The 18,977-nt window shown below is 39.3% G+C and overlaps 1 protein-coding gene across 4 annotated transcripts in view; it reads left to right on the top strand.

Moving 5' to 3' along the window:
• The window catches only part of LOC121317645 (SR-related and CTD-associated factor 8-like), a 37,376-nt gene extending 20,280 nt beyond the window's left edge, over positions 1-17,096 (top strand). For 3 of the 4 annotated variants that reach the window (XM_041253798.1, XM_041253801.1, XM_041253802.1), the window contains exons 7-20: positions 85-261; positions 391-467; positions 687-825; positions 1,039-1,170; positions 1,379-1,488; positions 3,971-4,164; positions 5,398-5,498; positions 5,684-5,797; positions 5,972-6,128; positions 9,759-9,889; positions 10,135-10,273; positions 10,462-10,524; positions 14,805-15,023; positions 15,366-17,096. In XM_041253798.1, the coding sequence (XP_041109732.1) occupies positions 85-261; positions 391-467; positions 687-825; positions 1,039-1,170; positions 1,379-1,488; positions 3,971-4,164; positions 5,398-5,498; positions 5,684-5,797; positions 5,972-6,128; positions 9,759-9,889; positions 10,135-10,273; positions 10,462-10,524; positions 14,805-15,023; positions 15,366-16,471 (2,859 nt within the window). In that variant the 3' untranslated portion in view covers positions 16,472-17,096. The remainder of the gene's footprint in view (positions 1-84; positions 262-390; positions 468-686; positions 826-1,038; positions 1,171-1,378; positions 1,489-3,970; positions 4,165-5,397; positions 5,499-5,683; positions 5,798-5,971; positions 6,129-9,758; positions 9,890-10,134; positions 10,274-10,461; positions 10,525-14,804; positions 15,024-15,365) is intronic. The other variant, XM_041253799.1, reaches the window with a different exon arrangement.
• The last annotated feature ends 1,881 nt before the right edge of the window (positions 17,097-18,977 follow it).

Here is an 18,977-nt window from a genome sequence, read left to right on the forward strand (position 1 = left end):
TGTGCAGCCCATTTAAATTTTTTTCAAGGCTTCAAACTTTAAATTCTGAAGTTTTAATGTTTTTTTTTTTTTTTTTTTCCATAGCTGCAGCAGTTAGTACAGACCCTGCAAATGCAACAACAGAAGCCCCAGCCTTCCTTGCTCCAGGCCCTAGACGCAGGGCTTGTCGTTCAGCTGCAGGCTCTCACAGCACAACTCACAGCTGCGGCTGCTGCTGCCAGTACACTCAATCCACTAGAACAGAGGGTCTCCTTCAATAAGGTAATGAAGCTTTCACTGCTGCATTGAGGGCTGTATCTTGTGAACTGTTCACATGAACTTGTATGCAAGTATTGGTGTGTGTAATATAAGCTGATGTAAAATGATTTAAAGTGTTTGTTTTCTTTCTAGAAGTTGTTGGAACGGTTTGATTTTGGGGAAGAATCTGAACACACTGAATCCATAAAGGATGCTCCTTCATCTCAACTGTAAGATAGAGTCCATTAATTCATCCTTTCAACCTCCTTGGCATTTTGTGCGGCTCTCATGTCCCTAAAATAAATAAACTTTGTGTATTGTTTTTCTGCTCAGTGGTTTTAGTTATTTGGGGGATTCTGCAATACAATGTATTGAAGGTTAAACTTGACATATCATTTAGTGAAGTTGTATTACTGGTAAATGTAATGATCCTGATATTCTCTTTCCAGGCCTAGTGTAACAGAGTCCATAAACAACTCGATTTTCCATCAGCTGGCAGAGCAGCTGCAGCAGCAGAATCTGGAGCAGTTCCAGAAACAGCTGCTGGAACACCACCACCACCACCACCATCAGCAGCAGCAGCAGCAGGTTTGAATTGCTGTATCTTTTGGGCACTAAAGAAAAATAAAATGTTAATGGTGTAGGAATTCATTCCAAGTAATAGGGGAGGGGAATGGGATTATTTTGTTTTTTTTTAAATGTCAGAATTGCTTAAGTAGTAATATCTGAAGTTTATGTTTACATTAAAAAAACTTGCTAAAATAATCTAATACATTTTTTCTTTTTTTTTTCTTATTGAAGACAATATCGCTGGAGAGCCAAGAAGGGGTTTTTGGTTCAGAGAATTCTGCCACACCCTCACAGGGCAGTTGTCAGCAGCAGCTCCTGGAGACTGACACTAAACTGGATGATTCAATTGATAATCAACAGCAGGTAAGAGAAACGTGGGAGAGAACACAGTAAAAGTACCTTCTCTTTTGATGAGACACATCTTTGAGGGGTGGCTGCTTTGTAAAGTCTTTCCACACTGACCAGTCAGGCAGACCCAATACCGAAGTTCAGCTAATTCTAAAGAGTTTTAGGGTTTTTAGGATTTGAAATAAAGAACGATAAGTGAGATTAAGCTGTATTTCTTTCTCAGGACATGGAAATTGATGAAGGACAGGAGATGGCTGATGGAGATATTTTTGAACCTGAGGAGCCACAGCTTGTCGAATCGAGGTCGAGAACCCGATCCAAATCTCGTTCAAGGTTAGATTAAATATCTGTGTTAATATATTTATATTGGGGGTGGGCACCAATAGCTATATTTTGATACAATTTCAATATCGATAATTTCCATATCACAATATCATGGAATTAAAAGAAATTCACGTACGCTCGCAGACATATACTTTGTATTGCTTGTACTGTTAAATACAAATGCAGTATAATCAAGTTTATTTTAGATTACGATACAACAAACTCTCTACATACCAATCAAAATACCACACATTAAAGCATTATTTAACCCAGTGGTCTCAAACTCAATTTACATGAGGGCCAATGTCAATCCTGAAATCCTCCTGGTGGACCAGTGACATCACAGAAGATGGTATTGGTTTAAAAAAAAAAAATCTTTAAGTTTTAACGCTTTTGTGGTCCATTTATTCAGCACTTGTCAGACACATTGGGCCCAATTTATTTTTATGCGCGCTGTTAATTTCACACGTGCTGTTGATTTCACATGCACTGTTTAAAATGTTTTTTTCAGAGTAAAACAGTTTTAAAAGGCACTGTATAGCAAAAGGACATCAGTACTGCATCTCCAGCCAAGCCCCACCCCTTATTCACTGTATTTTTCACATACTTCTTTATAGATGTGCATACTGATAAATCCTCTCTTGATCACTTGTTTTATCACCAAACTCCTCAATAATGTGATCCAAGTCATTATCTTTTTACTATAATATCTCAAAGCTCTGCAGATGTCAGTGATATTCTTTGAGTGCTGGATACGGAAGCAGCTCTCTTCTTTGTTTGTGTCCATGTTCTCTGTAGTGCATGGGGCTACTGTATTGCTCAGATACGCCCTTTTTTCGGCTTCACTTGGCTCCTATCTGTTTCACTCTGCCATTGAAAGGTTTTCTCTGCTTTTTCTGGAGAAAAAACGACTAGATACCTGTGCTTTACGTCTTTTTGATGGTGTCGGACAGGCTCTGACGTTGGACTAGAAAGGGAAAATTGTAATGTCGGACCTGGTCCAACGTAGGACCACAAATGGTTAAACCGAACTGTCCTAGAAGAACTGTTTTACAATTTGAGTTTTTAGCGTGTGCCGAACAACAGGCATTGTTTCAGTTTTGTGAGTGTGTTGATGTTTGGCCTCTGACTGAGCAGTTGAATCCTTCATTATTGCAGCAAGGTGTGTATTAGATAATTTTGTTCTGTACTTTGACTTGTTTATATTCATAGTGAAGAAACATTTCTCACAAATGTATGTGCTGCCAAACAAAGCCATGTGTTTTTTTTTAAGATTTTGCAAAACTGTGGGAATGATGATAGCAGCTGCTAAGAACTGTGTGACATTTCCTTGGGTTTCCTTGAATTTATTCTTCAACAGTGTGTTGCATTGAAGATCAGTGAGCTCTATCTGTAAGTCACTTGGTGCTTTTTCCACATCATCTGAAAATGGATCAGCAAACAACCTGAAGCTTGCTCTTTTGCTTTCTGAAATCTGCAAACCGCTGATCCAAATTTTTCCAAAAGCAGGTCAAGTTTAGCAGCGTATTCAGCACAACTGAACTGCATTTCATTGTCTAGCACCTACAGAAGTGGCTTGTGTGATGGATGAGATTACTCCTGAGAAATCAGATTTTTCCACAGTTTTAGTGTAGTTGTGAATTCTTTCACATCATCAACCACTGTTGACACCAAGCTGACCAGGACCTTGTAGCTTAAGGTTTGTTATTCAACTCTTGGGTGATATTAACAAGAAAAGAAAGATCCATCATCCATTGTGTGTCTTCAAACTGACAGGGGCATATTAATCTCCTCCATTAACCTTTTCACCTCTTGTTTTTAACTCAAAGAATCTCTTTAAAACTGTGCCCCTGCTCAGCCAACGCACCTCTATGAAGTACAGCAAGTCACCATATTTGGATTTCCTCCAAGAAAGCACAAAACTGTCTGTGCTGCAAGCCACTGGAGAGAATGTAGTTCACACATTTCACAACAGACATGACATTGTCAAACTTAAAAAATTTAGCGCACAGTGTCTGCTGGTGAGGGATGCAGTGTAATGCCAGTGCGTTTTGTTCTTCCATCTTTTTTTGCATAAGCACTACTAACTTGTTCTTTTTCCAAATCATTGCTAGAGTTCCATTTGTTAAGCCTGCTAAAGAATGCCATTGCAGACCAGCTCATTCTAGTGCATCTTCTAGGTTTTGAAAGATCTCACTTGCTGGTGTTCTACCGCACATTGTAGACAAGCTTAGCAGTTCTTCCGTGACGTGAAAGTTATCATCCACGCCTCTCACAAATATTGCCAGCTGCGCACTATCAACCGAATTGGTACTGTCATCGAGCACAATGGAGTATGCACTGAATGCTTTGCCTTTCTTGCAGAGCTGCTCCTCAAGATCTTTGGAAAGCTCAACAACACACTCTGCTGTTTATTTGCAGATGGGTTTCTATTGCTAAAATATATATATATATATGGATGGATAATTCTTATTTTTATTTACACCTGCAGATCACCAAGGAAAAGAAGATCCCGGTCACGTTCTGGCTCGCGGAAACGTAAACACAGGAAGCGCTCTCGCTCCAGATCAAGGGAGAGGAAGAGGAAGTTTTCACGCTCGTACTCCAGTGAGAGGCAAGCCAGGGAACAAGAGAAGGAGCGCCAGAAAAAAGGATTGCCTCCAATACGTTCAAAAACACTGAGTGGTGAGACAAAGTGGCACCCGCATGCTCAGGGATTGGAATTGGTCAACAGGTCCTCATGGGGACTCAGATTTGAAATGCAAACGTAGTAAAATAAATACTTTTGAATGCTAAAGCAGAAGGCAATATTAAAAAAATAATCATACATACATACGAACAGTCCTCTTGGTGCAATATGAGAACTATATCTATCCATCTGTCACTGTGGCGGCCGGTGTCCCAAAAAAAAAAAACACTGCTCGAGGTCTTAAGCTGCTGCTGCTTTGCAAGATTAATATTTAAATACAGTATAGCTTAAGGTAGATGTAAATAATACAAGTAAAATACGATATGCAGTAGGCTGTAACAAGTTAGGATTACAAGAGTTGATCTTCAATGACGTAGTAGTGCAAGGATAGTGCATTAGCTGAGGATGCAGTAAAGTGGTGTGTAGATCAGGGAAGTCCAGTGTATAGTTCAAGGGGTAGATCAAAGATCTGCCAATGCAGTCTAAACAGTGGCTATGAAACCAAACCTTGTGTCTGCACTATCAGTGACAGGGGGAGAAAAAAACACTACCGTCTCAACTCCGCCCCCTTGTTTATCTTACAATGGCAAGGTGCACAATATCAGAAATACACATGTACTTTATTTTACATGTTCCAGTAAAATGAATTTACTCCATTTAACTTGGTGTGTAGTTCAAAGTTAGAAATGGGACTACTTTATTGCCGCAAATATATTTCATTAAAAAAATAAAATTGCCCTAAACATGATTGATTTATTTATTGATTTATTTGTTTATTTATTCAAATCTACTGTTTGACCTGCATTATAAATGCAATAAGGCCCTTCAGGGCATCCATATACATTGAATATACGGGCGTTTTAGTGGAGGCAAGGAAGGCAGGGCCTCCTCAATTTCAAAGACATATATAAACACACACACATATATAGTGTGTGTATAAAGTCATGTTTTTAAAACCATTACAATTTCATCACTTTTAGTGATGTGAGCTGACATTTGCCTTTGAGCTGGACTGATTGCCATTTTAGAATCCAAATCATTTTTTTATGTGGGTGTGTGGGATGAAGTATGTATAATGCCATATTATAGTAAGGAAATCTTACGAAGGAGAAAAGAGCGAAACCCTCTTCTCTTTGTTTTGGAATTCATTAAGTCATCTTTTGCATCCCCATTTTTTTGGCCTGTTCTATGATAAATATGGTCTCATGTGTCAATACATTTCTTTTCAGTGTGTAGTACAACACTCTGGGTGGGGCAAGTGGATAAAAAGGCCACCCAACAAGATCTCACAAACCTGTTTGAAGAATTTGGTCAAATTGAATCAATAAATGTAAGTGAACTTCATTTTTGTTATGGTCTGAGTTTTCAGTTTAAACAGTTTCTTTTTATTTATTGTTTTCTACATATGTATTTTGACAAAGTTCTGTTTAATGTGCATGAATTTAAATGCATGAATCCTTTTCTGTTGCTATGTAGGATTTAATGGAAGAGAATATTTCTTGTATACTTTTACAGATGATCCCTCCTCGAGGCTGTGCGTACATTTGCATGGTTCATCGACAGGATGCATATCGTGCCCGGCAGAAACTCAGTACCGGATCTTGCAAAATTGGCTCTAAAGTCATTAAGGTGTGTGTGTATGAGCCCTGTTCATTATATGAATGTATTTGTTACTTCATCTTGAGATTTTAGTTTACAGTATGCTTGCCTGTTTAGTCCCGATTCTGTGAAAACTTCTGTACAAGTTCCTTTTTTTTTCTTAATTCAACACAGATCACATGTTTTGATTGTTGTTTTCTGCAGATTGCATGGGCACTAAACAAAGGAGTAAAACAAGAGTACAAACAGTTGTGGGATGTAGATTTAGGTGTAACGTATATACCATGGGAGAAGGTGAAGATAGATAATCTTGATGACTTTGCTGAAGGAGGAATGATCGATCAAGAGACTGTAAACAGTGGTGAGATCTTTATTATGCCAAGAATGATACCTACATTTGCACATATCTGTTGAAATTCCAATTGTGACAGCTTGGTAAAACAAACTTTATTTATGTTTTTTAATGGTGTGCTATTATTCAGTTTCAGAAAGGTGTTATGGTCTTGACACACCAGACGCGATGCGATTTGCAATAAAATCACACCAGGAATGATGTCATGGCAAATTTCACCCACCCGCCCATAAATATATTGATAAACGTTATTAATATGCAACTATTGGTGTGTCCTGTATGTGACCAAATTAGTTTTATTCAAATATGTATTCAAATTAGGTTTGAGTTTTTCAGTATAATATTACAAATAACCGAACTGGGAGTAAATAGTAAACACACACACATCTGTGGTTTAATTTTTATATATGTATATCTTTTGTGTGTGTGGGTGTGTGTGTGTCTATTTTATATATATATATCAATCCTGGTTCTGGGGACCCCCTGTGGCTGCTGTTTTTCATTCCAACCAAGCTCCCAATTACTTAACTAGAACCTTAACTGTACTGATAATTCTCTTAATTAGACCTTTTTACTTGTTTTCAACTCCCTTAAACAGTTGCATATTTCAGGTTACTTATCAAATGTAATAGTTAACTTGAAATATGCAACTGTTCAAGAGCTGAAAACAAATAAAAAGGTCTAATTAAGCAAATTATAGCACAATTAAGTGCATAGTCAACTAATTGAGAGCTTGGTTGAAATGAAAACCAGCAGACACAGGGGGTCCCCAGGACTTGAGTTTGAGAAGCCCTGATCTATATCATAATTGAATCAGCTTTTTCCAATATTACAACAGCAAGAGAACATTCAAAGAGGAGATTAAATGTTTAAGAGATACAAATGGCAAAATCGTAGATGAAGAAAAAATAGCAAATATATTAAATTATTACTTTTCACAAGTTTTTACAAAGGAAGATACTGACAACATGCCTCACATGTCATCCAGTTCCTATCCAGTTTTAAATAACTTTAGCATAACTGAGGCAGAAGTGTTAAAGGGACTAGGAGCTCTTAAAATAAACAAATCCCCTGGGCCGGATGAGATCCTCCCAGTAGTACTCAAAGAAATGAAAGAAGTAATTTACAAACCACTAACCAAGATCATGCAGCAGTCTCTTGACACAGGGGTGGTACCGACAGACTGAAAAAATTGCAAACGTAATAACGATCCACAAAAAGGGAAACAAAACTGAACCAGGTAACTACAGACCAGTAAGCCTGACTTCTATTATATGCAAACTTATGGAAACTATAATAAGATCCAAAATGGAAAATTACCTATATGGTAACAGGGTCCTGGGAGACAGTCAACATGGTTTTAGGAAAGGGAGATCGTGTCTAACTAACTTGCTTGATTTTTTTGAGGATTATCCATCGATAATGGATAATTGCAAAGCATTTGACATGGTTTATTTAGATTTCCAGAAAACTTTTGACAGAGTCCCGCACAAAAGATTAATTCTCAAACTGAACGCAGTTGGAATTCAAGGAAACACATGTACATGGATTAGGGAGTGGTTAACATGTAGAAAACAGAAAGTACTGATTAGAGGAAAAATCTCAGAATGGAGTGTGGTAACCAGCGGTGTACCACAGGGATCAGTATTAGGTTCTCTGCTATTCCTAATCTACATTAATGATTTAGATTGTGGTATAGTAAGCAAACTTGTTAAATTTGCAGACGACACAAAAGTAGGAGGAGTGGCAAACACTGTTTTAGCAGCAAAGGTCATTCAAAATGATCTAGACAAGATTCAGAACTGGGCAGACACATGGCAAATGACATTTAATACAGAAAAGTGTGAGGTACTGCATGCAGGAAATAAAAATGTACATTATAAATATCATATGGGAGATATTGAAATTGGAGAAGGAATCTATGAAAAAGACCTAGGAGTTTTTGTTGACTCCGAAATGTCTACATCTAGACAATGTGGGGAAGCTATAAAAAAGGCTAACAAGATGCTCGGATACATTGTGAAAAGTGTTGAATTTAAATCAAGGGAAGTAATGTTAAAACTGTACAATGCACTAGTAAGACCTCATCTTGAATATTGTGTGCAGTTCTGGTCACCTCGCTATAAAAAAGATATTGCTGCTCTAGAAAGAGTGCAAAGAGCGACCAGAATTATTCCGGGCTTAAAAGGCATGTTATATGCAGACAGGCTAAAAGAATTGAATCTGTTCAGTCTTGAACAAAGAAGACTACGTGGCGACCTAATTCAAGCATTCAAAATTCTAAAAGGTATTGACAGGGTCGACCCAAGGGACTTTTTCAGCCTGAAAAAAGAAACAAGGACCAGGGGTCACAAATGGAGATTAGACAAAGGGGCATTCAGAACAGAAAATAGGAGACACTTTTTTACACAGAGAATTGTGAGGGTCTGGAATCAATTCCCCAGTAATGTTGTTGAAGCTGACACCCTGGGATCCTTCAAGAAGCTGCTTGATGAGATTCTGGGATCAATAAGCTACTAACAACCAAACGAGCAAGATGGGCAGAATGGATAAGAAAACCTTCTTATGTTCATATTTATTTTACTGTAAAGGTTATGTATTTAATTATACACAGATCAGTGTAAAGCATCCAGGGATAACAAAAGCTAGAAAAGCATCAACATTACAGTTGAGTACTAATAAAAAACGCACACACATTTCAGTTGAGTACTAATAAAAACGCACACACATTTCAGTTGAGTACTAATAAAAACGCACACACATTACAGTTGAGTACTAATAAAAACGCACACACATTTCAGTTGTTACTGCTTGACAGGTGTGCGCGTTGACCCAACTCTGATTGTATCATCAGCTGGAGAAATAGCACATGGATTTTTATTGTTAGTCCTGTTACACAGCTGATAGAAATGTATACATAATAGATTTCAGAACGCTCTCTGTAAATGTAAATAAATCATACACACCAGCTATCCAGCTATATCCAGTTCCCTGGGAATGGTCTCCAAGATGTTCTCCCTCGTTGCCTTGTCTTTATCATTTTTGTGTCCTTTATTGAACAGCTCTGGTTGTTTTGGTACTGCAAGAAAATCTTTTCTTTACCATTGTTTACTGAAGCCTTCAAGGCGCGCAAGGCAAGCCATTCCTCATTGGTCAGTTCCCCAGCTGTTGCGCGACAGAATCGCAATTGCACACCAGTCCTATTTTTTTCGCATCACTTCTATGTCGGCCAGCGCATCGCAGGGAGTGTGAACATCTTGTATCAAAAAATGCGTGTTGTATTTAGTTTTGTCATGGTGTGCTTGTTGTACGACACATTTGCTTGTCGGATCGCGTCCGGTGTGTGGAGACCTTTACAAACAGTCAAATACAAGGGAATGCTGAGTGCCATGCAGTTAATTTGGGGTTTATGGAGATTGCATTCAAACATTCCCTAGTCTGATGTGGAAACCACACATTTACCCCACCATTTGGTACCTGTAAGTGTCAATATTTTTTTTTTTCTTTTTTCCACAACCACAGCATAACTCTTTTTAAAATCACCTGGTGTATAGTATGTTATGTAAGGACTTAAAGAACTTCTTGAAATTTTATGAAATCACCTTTCAGTTGAATTCACCTGAGGTTTTGTCTTTTTAGAATGGGAGGCAGCGAGGAGCTATGACTCTGCAAGAGAAAGCCTCACTCAAAGTGCTGCTGTGGATACCAGTACTGTGATTACTACACAGGCAGATGCCTATACTCAGCCAGTCACCATGTTACCTGTACAGGTTAGTACTTTACATAAATACACTAAGCATGGGGCAGTTTAAATTGATCGTAGTCTGACATTTCTGAAACACTCCTGCGTTTGGAGAGAGATGGAGACTTGCTGATTTAACTTGGGGGTTCCAGAAATGTATTTTTCACATTGATAAGTATGAATTGAGGATTTTTAGTATGAGTGAAAAAGAAAAACCTACCTGTCCAAACTTTTTTGAAAATTAACCTGTGTCTAAATGTTAATGAATTTCAGATGCCAGTGGCTCAGGGAGTCCCTGCTGTTAGCTTGATGCCACCATCCTATCCAGTGACAATGGCTATGCCTCCTCCAGGCTTTGGCCACCTACCTCCATTTTTAAGAGCTGGTTTCAATGCCTCTCAGCCACCGCCTGGTAACCAATTAATACAAATCATTTTGTTTAATTTTACATTAATATATTTTTATGCTGTACTGTTAAAGCTGTGACAAAAACATGACTCCTTGCATGCTATCAGACATGCTTTTTAAATATATATGTAAATATGGGGAAACACATTGAAATCCTTCAGTTTTATGATTTGCTTTTTATTTTATTTTAAGGTTACATGCCACCACCTGTTCTTCAATCAGCTGTAGGACCAGGAATCCATGCTATACCAACATGTGGGTATAAACAAAGGACATGCATAATGTAGAAATTAGCATGACTCATTGGTTTGGTACTCTTGTTAAAGTAATGCCTTTTGGGTACACTTTGTCTGAGGTAGATAGTGTATTATAGCTCATATTGGCTAGATGTACACAACATGAGTTGTTTAGGAAAACTAAAATAAATTACTTCAGAAAAATCTATTTAATGTGGAACATAACCAAATATACCATGCATGTAGGGCTGGTACAATGCATCGAATCGTTTGAATAACCATTGATGGGATAAAATAACCATCTGGTTGAAAGAAAGAAAAAAAACGCATCTATCATTTCATTAATAGCACCGGCAAAATGTAAATCTACACCAATTCCTTGCCTTTCCTTTGGTTCTTTTAACCCGTTGCAGTCCGTTTTATTCAGCGCATGTCAGGCGCGTCAGGTCCAAATTATTTTCACTCGCTGTTTATTTTAGACGCTCTGTTTTAATTCCCCCCCCCCCCCCCCCCCCCCCCCCCCCCCCCCCCCCCCCCCCCCCCCCCCAGAGTAAAACAGGTATAAAAGGCATTGAATCGCAAAAGCACATTCAGTACTGTATCTACAGCCAAGCCCCACCCCTATTTTGCTGTATTTTTCACATACCTTTTTATTGATTGTAAATCCTCTCCTGATCACTTGTTTTATCACCAAACTCCTCAATAATGCAATCCAAGTCGTTATTTTATTACTATAACATCTCAAAAAGCTTTGCAAATGTCTGATATTCTTTGAGCGCTGGATGCAGAAGCATCTACCTCCTTTGTTATGTCCGTGTTATCTCTGTAGCGGATGGAGCTATGAGATACGCCCCTTTTTTTTTAATTTGGTTTAATTTGGCTCCTGTCTTATTCTGCCATTGAAAGGTTTTCTCTCCTTTTTCCAGAGACAAAACTACTAACCCTAACCCTGTGCTGTACATCTTTTTGATGATATCGGACTGGAAAGTTAAAATTGTAATGTTGGACTTGGTCCGACATATGACCGCAAAAGGTTAAATAATAATACTTAAATAAAAAAAAAAAAAAAAAAAACCTCCACGCGCACTACGCAGCACGTATTTTTTCAGAGTAAACGTGACAAAAAAAAATTAAAAAACCCTCGAAGAGATTATAGAGGTGGGCCACATTTCAGGATTGAATTTTGATAGTTAAATTTTGATAGGCCTGATAGTAGGTGTTGTCACACAAGATATCGGACCTGTTGGTGTAGTAGAAGGAGCTGCGTTTCATTGCGAATCTTGCACTGGGCTATGAAATCCCCTGTCAAAATGACAATCTCCAAACTCATTACTCTGGATCACAAATATGCAAAGGAAATCTAATAGGATTTGAGTCAGGAGTGTAATTCAGTGTCCATCTCTACCAATGTAGGGACAAGCATGGCACATGAAGTGTTTTTAAGTCACCTGCCATTATATTAAGCAAAACGGGGAACTTGAGTCAAAAGTATTAGCGATAAACGCAGAGTTTGAAGCGGCTACAAAAGTAACAGCTTGTGCTCATGACAACGCGGGCAACGTGTGCAGAGCAATGTCTTTGCTTTCTGCACGCGAGCGTGCTGTGTTACTTTTTGGTAGCGTGGCAAGTGTGAGAGAGCTGTGCAGGGCACAATATAAATCTCTGCATTCAGAAAAGCTTGTACAACAAGTCCATACGCTAGTGGCAGCAGCAAGGAGACACATTTTAAAAAGTGAGATGGCAGCAAGCGCTTTAAATAGGAAACAAACGGAAATACTGAACACAGAAAAAGCACCACTCAAGTTAATACAGAACATACAAACAAGATGGAACACTGTTTATTATATGTTTGAACGCCAACTTGAATTAAAATGGCCAGTTACTGCTGTTTTGTCAAACCTGGATTTGACCAAAAAGTCTGACTACTTCTTTACTCACGACTGAGCAGTGGAAGCTAATGGCTGAGATACTACTCTACTACAGCCATTCGAACTAGCTACAGTACTTTTGAGTGCAGGGAAAAATATTATGGCTAGTTCTTTGTACCAAGCGTAACCTGACCAATAAGTTGCCACCAGTTCCATCAAAGCATTACATACAAAAGACAATATTTCTCCGTCCAGGAGAGCAACCACCAAGAAAAGATGTTAAAACCAAGCCTCGCCCAGGACAACTGGAAGCTATTAGAGACTGGAAAATGTTGGCAGATGTTGGTCAACGGCTTATTTTTCCGCCTGAGATTGCCACCACTAACCTTCGACCAGACATTGTCTTGTGGTCTGGATCAGCACGCCTTGTTCATATGGTAGAGTTAACAGTGCCATGGGAGGGGGATGCTGTGGATGAGGCATATGGGAGGAAGAAACTTTGGTATGCCCAACTAGCTGCTGAAGCAGAACAGCGAGGATGGAGAGTTCGGGTTTGCCCATTGGAGGTGGGTTGTCAAGGATTTGTGGTACAGTCTACAACCCGGTTTCTCGGAGATGTCAGGTTCAGTGGCCAAGAGTTGCGTCGCACAGTGAAGAACTTATCTGAAGCAGCAGAAAGGAGCAGCAACTGGCTGTGGTTGAGATGGAAAGATTCTGGATGGGGATCTCAAGCACAATAGAAAGAAAGCAACGCTGATGTACAGGTAAGTAAGCTAGGCTGAGCTGAGTGGGGGGTGGAGGGCGGTGATACTGGGACGCCAGAATCACTGTTGAGCCCTCTTGAGGTGTCGGGGGGGGGCTAGTCAACGAAATACAGAAGGTGCCCACTTGAAGACCCCAGAGATGTACCCTCCTTAGCTCAATCCAGACGGTTGTCATGCTGATGCGCTGGGAAGACCGCATTGGGTTGATCCCCGGAGCCAGCATCGCAGCTGTTGTGTGTGCTGATGCACTGGGGAGGAAAAATAAATGATGATCAGATGATCCCTGAAGCCAGCATTACACTTCAGCCATCAACACCAGGCAGAAGGATATCTACATCATCAGGTGGAAATAAATGCAAATGGATGGGGATGCAGATGGATCACATTAGTTTACTGTAAAGCTACGTCTTAGTTGGTGCTTATCTTGGCGAGAGCCGAGTTCAGATCAGCATGAAGTTTTAATTTTATCTACTCTCAATGGAAGTCACCCAGTTGCAACAGAATTAAAACAGACTGGCTGAAGTTCCTGATGAAGAGGAGACACCATCTTCAAATTCAACTGATTTGCTTAGTGCAGTTACACGAAGGTTGAGACATAAGCTAGTGCGTAATTTGTATCAGCGATTTTGTTTACATCAGCTGAATGACCCAAGTAATGAGTTATGCCAATGCTTTTTGTGTCATTTCTTGACCCCTGATTTCGCCACTGGATTGCCTATCCGAACAGGCCAAAGCTTGCGTGTCTAAAGCACTATCTAACAAACTAGTGAGGCTGGTGGAGGACAAACTCGAAAATGACAGAAATCGTACCTGTACATGTGAGTACAGCACAGAGGACTTGCCTATTAAAAAGAAAATGAAGACCAAACAAGCATTGGAATTGTTACTTCGTGGACGGCAACAAACACACACTACTCCAAGGAAACCTTAATCCAACAAGAGACACGCTTTCCAACCTAGCAGCCTTAGGAAAGAGCATGTAGGTATCCCTGCAACATTGGTCCCAGCGAGCGTGTGTTCAGCAAAGCAGGGATGCTTGTGAACAAATTCCATTCTTCTTTGAAACCAGAGAATGTGGATGCCATGTTATTTCTGAATAAAAGAAAGTAAGCTCTAGAGAGAGCACATCACCTTGGACTTCTAATACTTAAATTCTTGTATTCCCCATTTTTGTGGGTTTTTTTTTTTTTTCTCAAATCCGGTTGCTGTCAAGTCATCTTTTAGGTAAGACAGTAATATTTAATGTTTTATTAACTTTTTGTGGGGAACCTTGTTAACAGTGTGACCTAGACATAATTAAAAATGTATAGTTTTTTGGAGAAACATTTACTTTTCGTGATTAGATTTGATGAAAATATATTTACTTATTTACACGTTTCTTTTGCGTTATGAAAAAATGATGGATCGATGCATCAGGTCCTTATGAAAACAATGCTTCAATAGTAAAAAAAGAAAAAAAAAAAAAAAAAAAACACTAGTCCCAGCCCTACATGCATGTCTTGTTGTTTTGTTTAATGTAATTTAGAAAAGTCTTTTTAATGTGTAACATTACCAAGTATACCATGCCTGTTTTGTTTTATTGGTTAATGGCTGCAAAAGAAAATGCAAGAAATAATAAATAAATAAATAAATAAAATAATTGTAAGCAATTTTTTTCTTTTTTGCAGCTTTGGTTCAGCCTTCAGTTTCTGCTGCTCAAGAAAATGCAAAGGATCCTACCTATGGCAGCCTTGTGCCATCAGTTAACACTGTTCCTGGAACATTCATTTCCCACTCCATCCCAAGGGGCGGTGACTATAATCAGAGTCAGCAAGTCGGCCACAGTGAATTGGATGACAAAGGGTCCCAGGTTGCAGAGAATCGAACTGATAATAAAACTGCACAAGGTAAGGGACCATGCACAAAGCATGGAGCTAAAGTTAAACTTAATGTGGTACCCTGAAACTCTAGCCAATTAAGAATGACTAACTATGATCTGAAAACCTACATTTTTAAAGTTGGTTTTTAAAGAGTATATAGATCTAAATGGTTTAAAATCAGAACATTGATTCAAATGGATTAAGGTCTTAATGCACCTTTTTTATGCTATTTTAAGTTTGTGATTTGTGTTTTTTTTTGCGTTCCATCTTTTTCATGTAACATGCATTAAAATGAAAAATTACACTAAATTAGGTAAGTTAAATCTTGTATACCAAAATCTAACCATTATGTCTTTTATTTTCTACTAGAAATCTTAAGTGATGCTCGGAGTTCAGTTGGCCTCCTGGGGATGCACCCGTCTGCAACGTCATTGCACCACCCAAATATTCATGGCCAAAGGATGCCTGGATTATTGCCCTTGGACATCCGTCCAGGAATGCTACCCCCTTCACCTGGGGCACGTTTTTCTATGTTGATGCAGCCTGGAATGCCTCCTCAACCAAACATGCCTCCCACATCAATGCTTGACCCTTCTCTGCAGGCTAGACTTCGAGGGCCATTCCCACCGGTTGACAATTTCACTAGGCCTGAAAGACCTTTTGGGAGTCTTGGGAACCAGGCTGACAACAGTGTAGGCAAGCCTGATGACAGGATGCCAGCTGGGAATGACAGCATCCAACAGGAATGTGATCAAGATTATCGATTTCCCCCAGTGGAGAAACGCGAGAGCCTTTTAAGACCCCCAGTCGAGCAGAGTGACAACATAAATAGACCTTCCCTGTTAGATGGAAGAGATGGGCTCAGGGGGCCGCCAGGGGAAGGAAGAGAGAACCTTGGTAGAAGGCAGTCTCTAAGTGGCTTTAGGCCAGAGAGCCGGTGGGGTCCCCCGCGAGGAGACTTTGATGAACGTGAGCACCGGGGGATGCCCTTTGGTAGTCCAAAAGGTTTCAGTGATGATCGTCCAGGCCCTGGAAACTTCCGTTTTGATGGGCGTGGTGGGCCGACATGGAACCGGGGTTTCGAGCCAGACGTTCACCGTGATTTTGATGACCGTCGTCATCACTGGGAAAGGCAGAGGGATCGGGACGATAGAGATTTGGATTTCCGTAGGGAAATGAACGGGAGCCGTTTTGCCCGTGAACGAGACCGTGAGCCCTGGACTGCCCCTTCAGCTCCACCACAAGCGTTTAAGTTTTTCGAAGGTGCAGCTGAAAGCCAAAAGCGAGATAAGCCACCACAGGTAAACGGTGATGAAATGGACATTGAGCAAGACCAGAACCGTCCTGAACTAGCAGAGCAAGAGGCTTCTCCCGAGGATGTAGACAATGAGAAGAAGAATGAGCCAGAAACCGGAGTAGACAAACAGCCAGTGGTAGAGAAAACAGAAACTGAGGGGACAGTCATCACTCAGTAGGTAAAAGATACTTTTGTAAAGTTGTCAATTCTCTGTGATAGGTAAATGGCTGACTGGACCTTTTGAGTAATTCACTTTTGTCTGCCACAAACTTAACAATTTCTTCTTTTTTCACACAATGGTGTACAACTGACTTGTATAGAGTGCTCTTTTAGTTGATGAAAAATGGTAGGTAATTGTTTTTAGTTATTATGATGACAGCCACTCCAACAACTTTTAATTAGGTACATTTTCATTTAGAGCTCGCCAATTTTCTTTTCATTAAACACAAAGTTTGACCTTCCTATGGAAGAAAGTAGAAGATCTTGGCTGTGTCCAATGGGTTCACTGCAGATGTTGTAATACTCGAAGACAGCAGGTGCTGGCCTGTGTTTGTCTATTTTTAAATGCTGCTGCAAAATTTTAAGTAATGCCTAGGTGTGTTATGCTTTTATCTTATTGCTAAACCAGGTACTGAGGTAATAGTACTGAGGTATAGAAACTGTAAAACTTTGTGAAAATAAATCTAGAACATGCTCTGTTATCCCCAAAATGAATGTCTGTGATTTGTTCCTCGTACTGCAGTGAGTAAAAGAAAACAAAGTGAATGTTTTTAGTTGCTAATAAACATTATTTGTTTGATAAACATGTTCTAGGAATTGTATTTTGTACACCAACATACCAAAGAATATTTGAATGTGAAATTGCACACATGCCCTCGTCTCGCTAAAGAGTGTTCTGCTAGACGGGCCCGACACTTATGTCGCTGAAGTTACAGATGAATTTGGAAATGAAACATAAGTCAAAGACCCAGATTTAGACATTGCTTGGGAAGTGTAGCCTACCCTGACAGACGTCTCTAGTTGTACACATTGCAATTTGTTCTTGAAAGAACAAGATAAGCTTGGTAGATATAGGAATGTTTTTTCTAAGTGTGTGTTCTTTTGGAGTCTGTATTCTGTTATTTGTAGTTGCTTGTAGGTTTTCTGGGGAAGCCAGATGGAAATTCCCCCTTTTCATAGCCCTGTCAGTACCCAGTTCAGCAGATCGCTGTACAAGTGAATTGCTAGTGTGACCTGGGTCTCCCTAGGCTTCACAGACTAGACTTGAAAGACCATACCCGTTGTGGTTTTTTTGTTGTTGTTTTGAAATACCACAAAGAGCAGGTTTTAGCGTTTTATGTTAGTGTACTACATGTTTATACAACTTTAAATGTGGCAGCCTTTGTTCTGACGTGTAAATCTTCTGGAGATGAAAAATGGAGTATTGCAAAAACCTATACTTCATGATGACTGATCAGCAGTTGACATGTAGCCACTGTTGAAGAACTCCCTCTCGTGGTGTTAGTCTTTCATTAGGAAGAAGGAATAAATGTATCCTGTGAAAAGACTACTATTTTTAGTTGAATTTTGAGCAATCTGTCAAGCATAGGGCTTAAATGGTATAAGGAGTAGTCCTACTAATGAATGTGAACATTAATTTCTAGGTACCCTAGTATGTTTGTCAATCGTGGTAATTTATTGGCATTTATATAAACGTGCATTCTCAATAGGTAACATGAACACATGAGAGCAAATTCCTACATTAAAACACTGGCCAGTACAGCACAAGCATTGTTAGCAACTGTAAAATCATCAGGAAACAATGGGTTTGTTAGGTGAAAAGGTGAGGCAGAAGATTATCAAATACTCTTGATCATACAACATGAAATCTTTGCAGCTTATTCAGTTCTGATTCCCCTGTTTTTAATTTATCTTTTTCATTAAATTATTTGAGTTGCATCTCTGCACACACTTGTATTCCAAATAAGTTGCTTTGTAGAACATGGTGGTGGTCTTTCGGACCACTTCATCCTGGTGAAGTATTTCGTTTCTATTAAAGATCTGCAAATTTGTAGAGTTTACATTTGTTTCAGCCAGCAGAGGGCATATGAAACTGCTCAATTTTTAATTTGGTAAATGTTTTTTTTTTTGGGAACTGTTTAAACTCTTTCCCATGCAGTGTGTTCATGAAAAGTAGGCGTGTGTAGTGGAAGTGTATCATTTTCATCACCATTTTGTACTGAAAATCTGATTACACATTACACTGTTGAAGGCGATACTGGAAATAAGTTACTGTGTAATTGCTGATCAGGTGTTTCTAGGAAGTCTGCAAGTTAGGAACGTTTGTAACCTTCAGAAACTAAATAAACGTCTAACACATGATAGATAAATTTGCACATTATAATTCTTGTTTTGGAAGCGGTCTGGTTATTTTGAAATCGTTATTAGATGGATTGTGGGTAATTACCTGAATATGTTGTATATAATGTCTGTTTACACGTCCTGATTAATCTGACTCCAGTCCTTGTAATTAACACACCTTATAAATAGGGGGTTAAATAAACAGTTGGATGCACTTTTGATGCACAGTAGCACACCTGTAAATAAGCACTCACATGACTTAATTATTTGTTGAGCAAATACCCCCTCACCCCCCCCCACACACACACACACGTGTTCTGTTATGCTGGTATAGCAAATCTGCC

The sequence above is a fragment of the Polyodon spathula genome, chromosome 6, assembly GCF_017654505.1.
Source record: "Polyodon spathula isolate WHYD16114869_AA chromosome 6, ASM1765450v1, whole genome shotgun sequence".
Taxonomy (NCBI): domain Eukaryota; kingdom Metazoa; phylum Chordata; class Actinopteri; order Acipenseriformes; family Polyodontidae; genus Polyodon; species Polyodon spathula.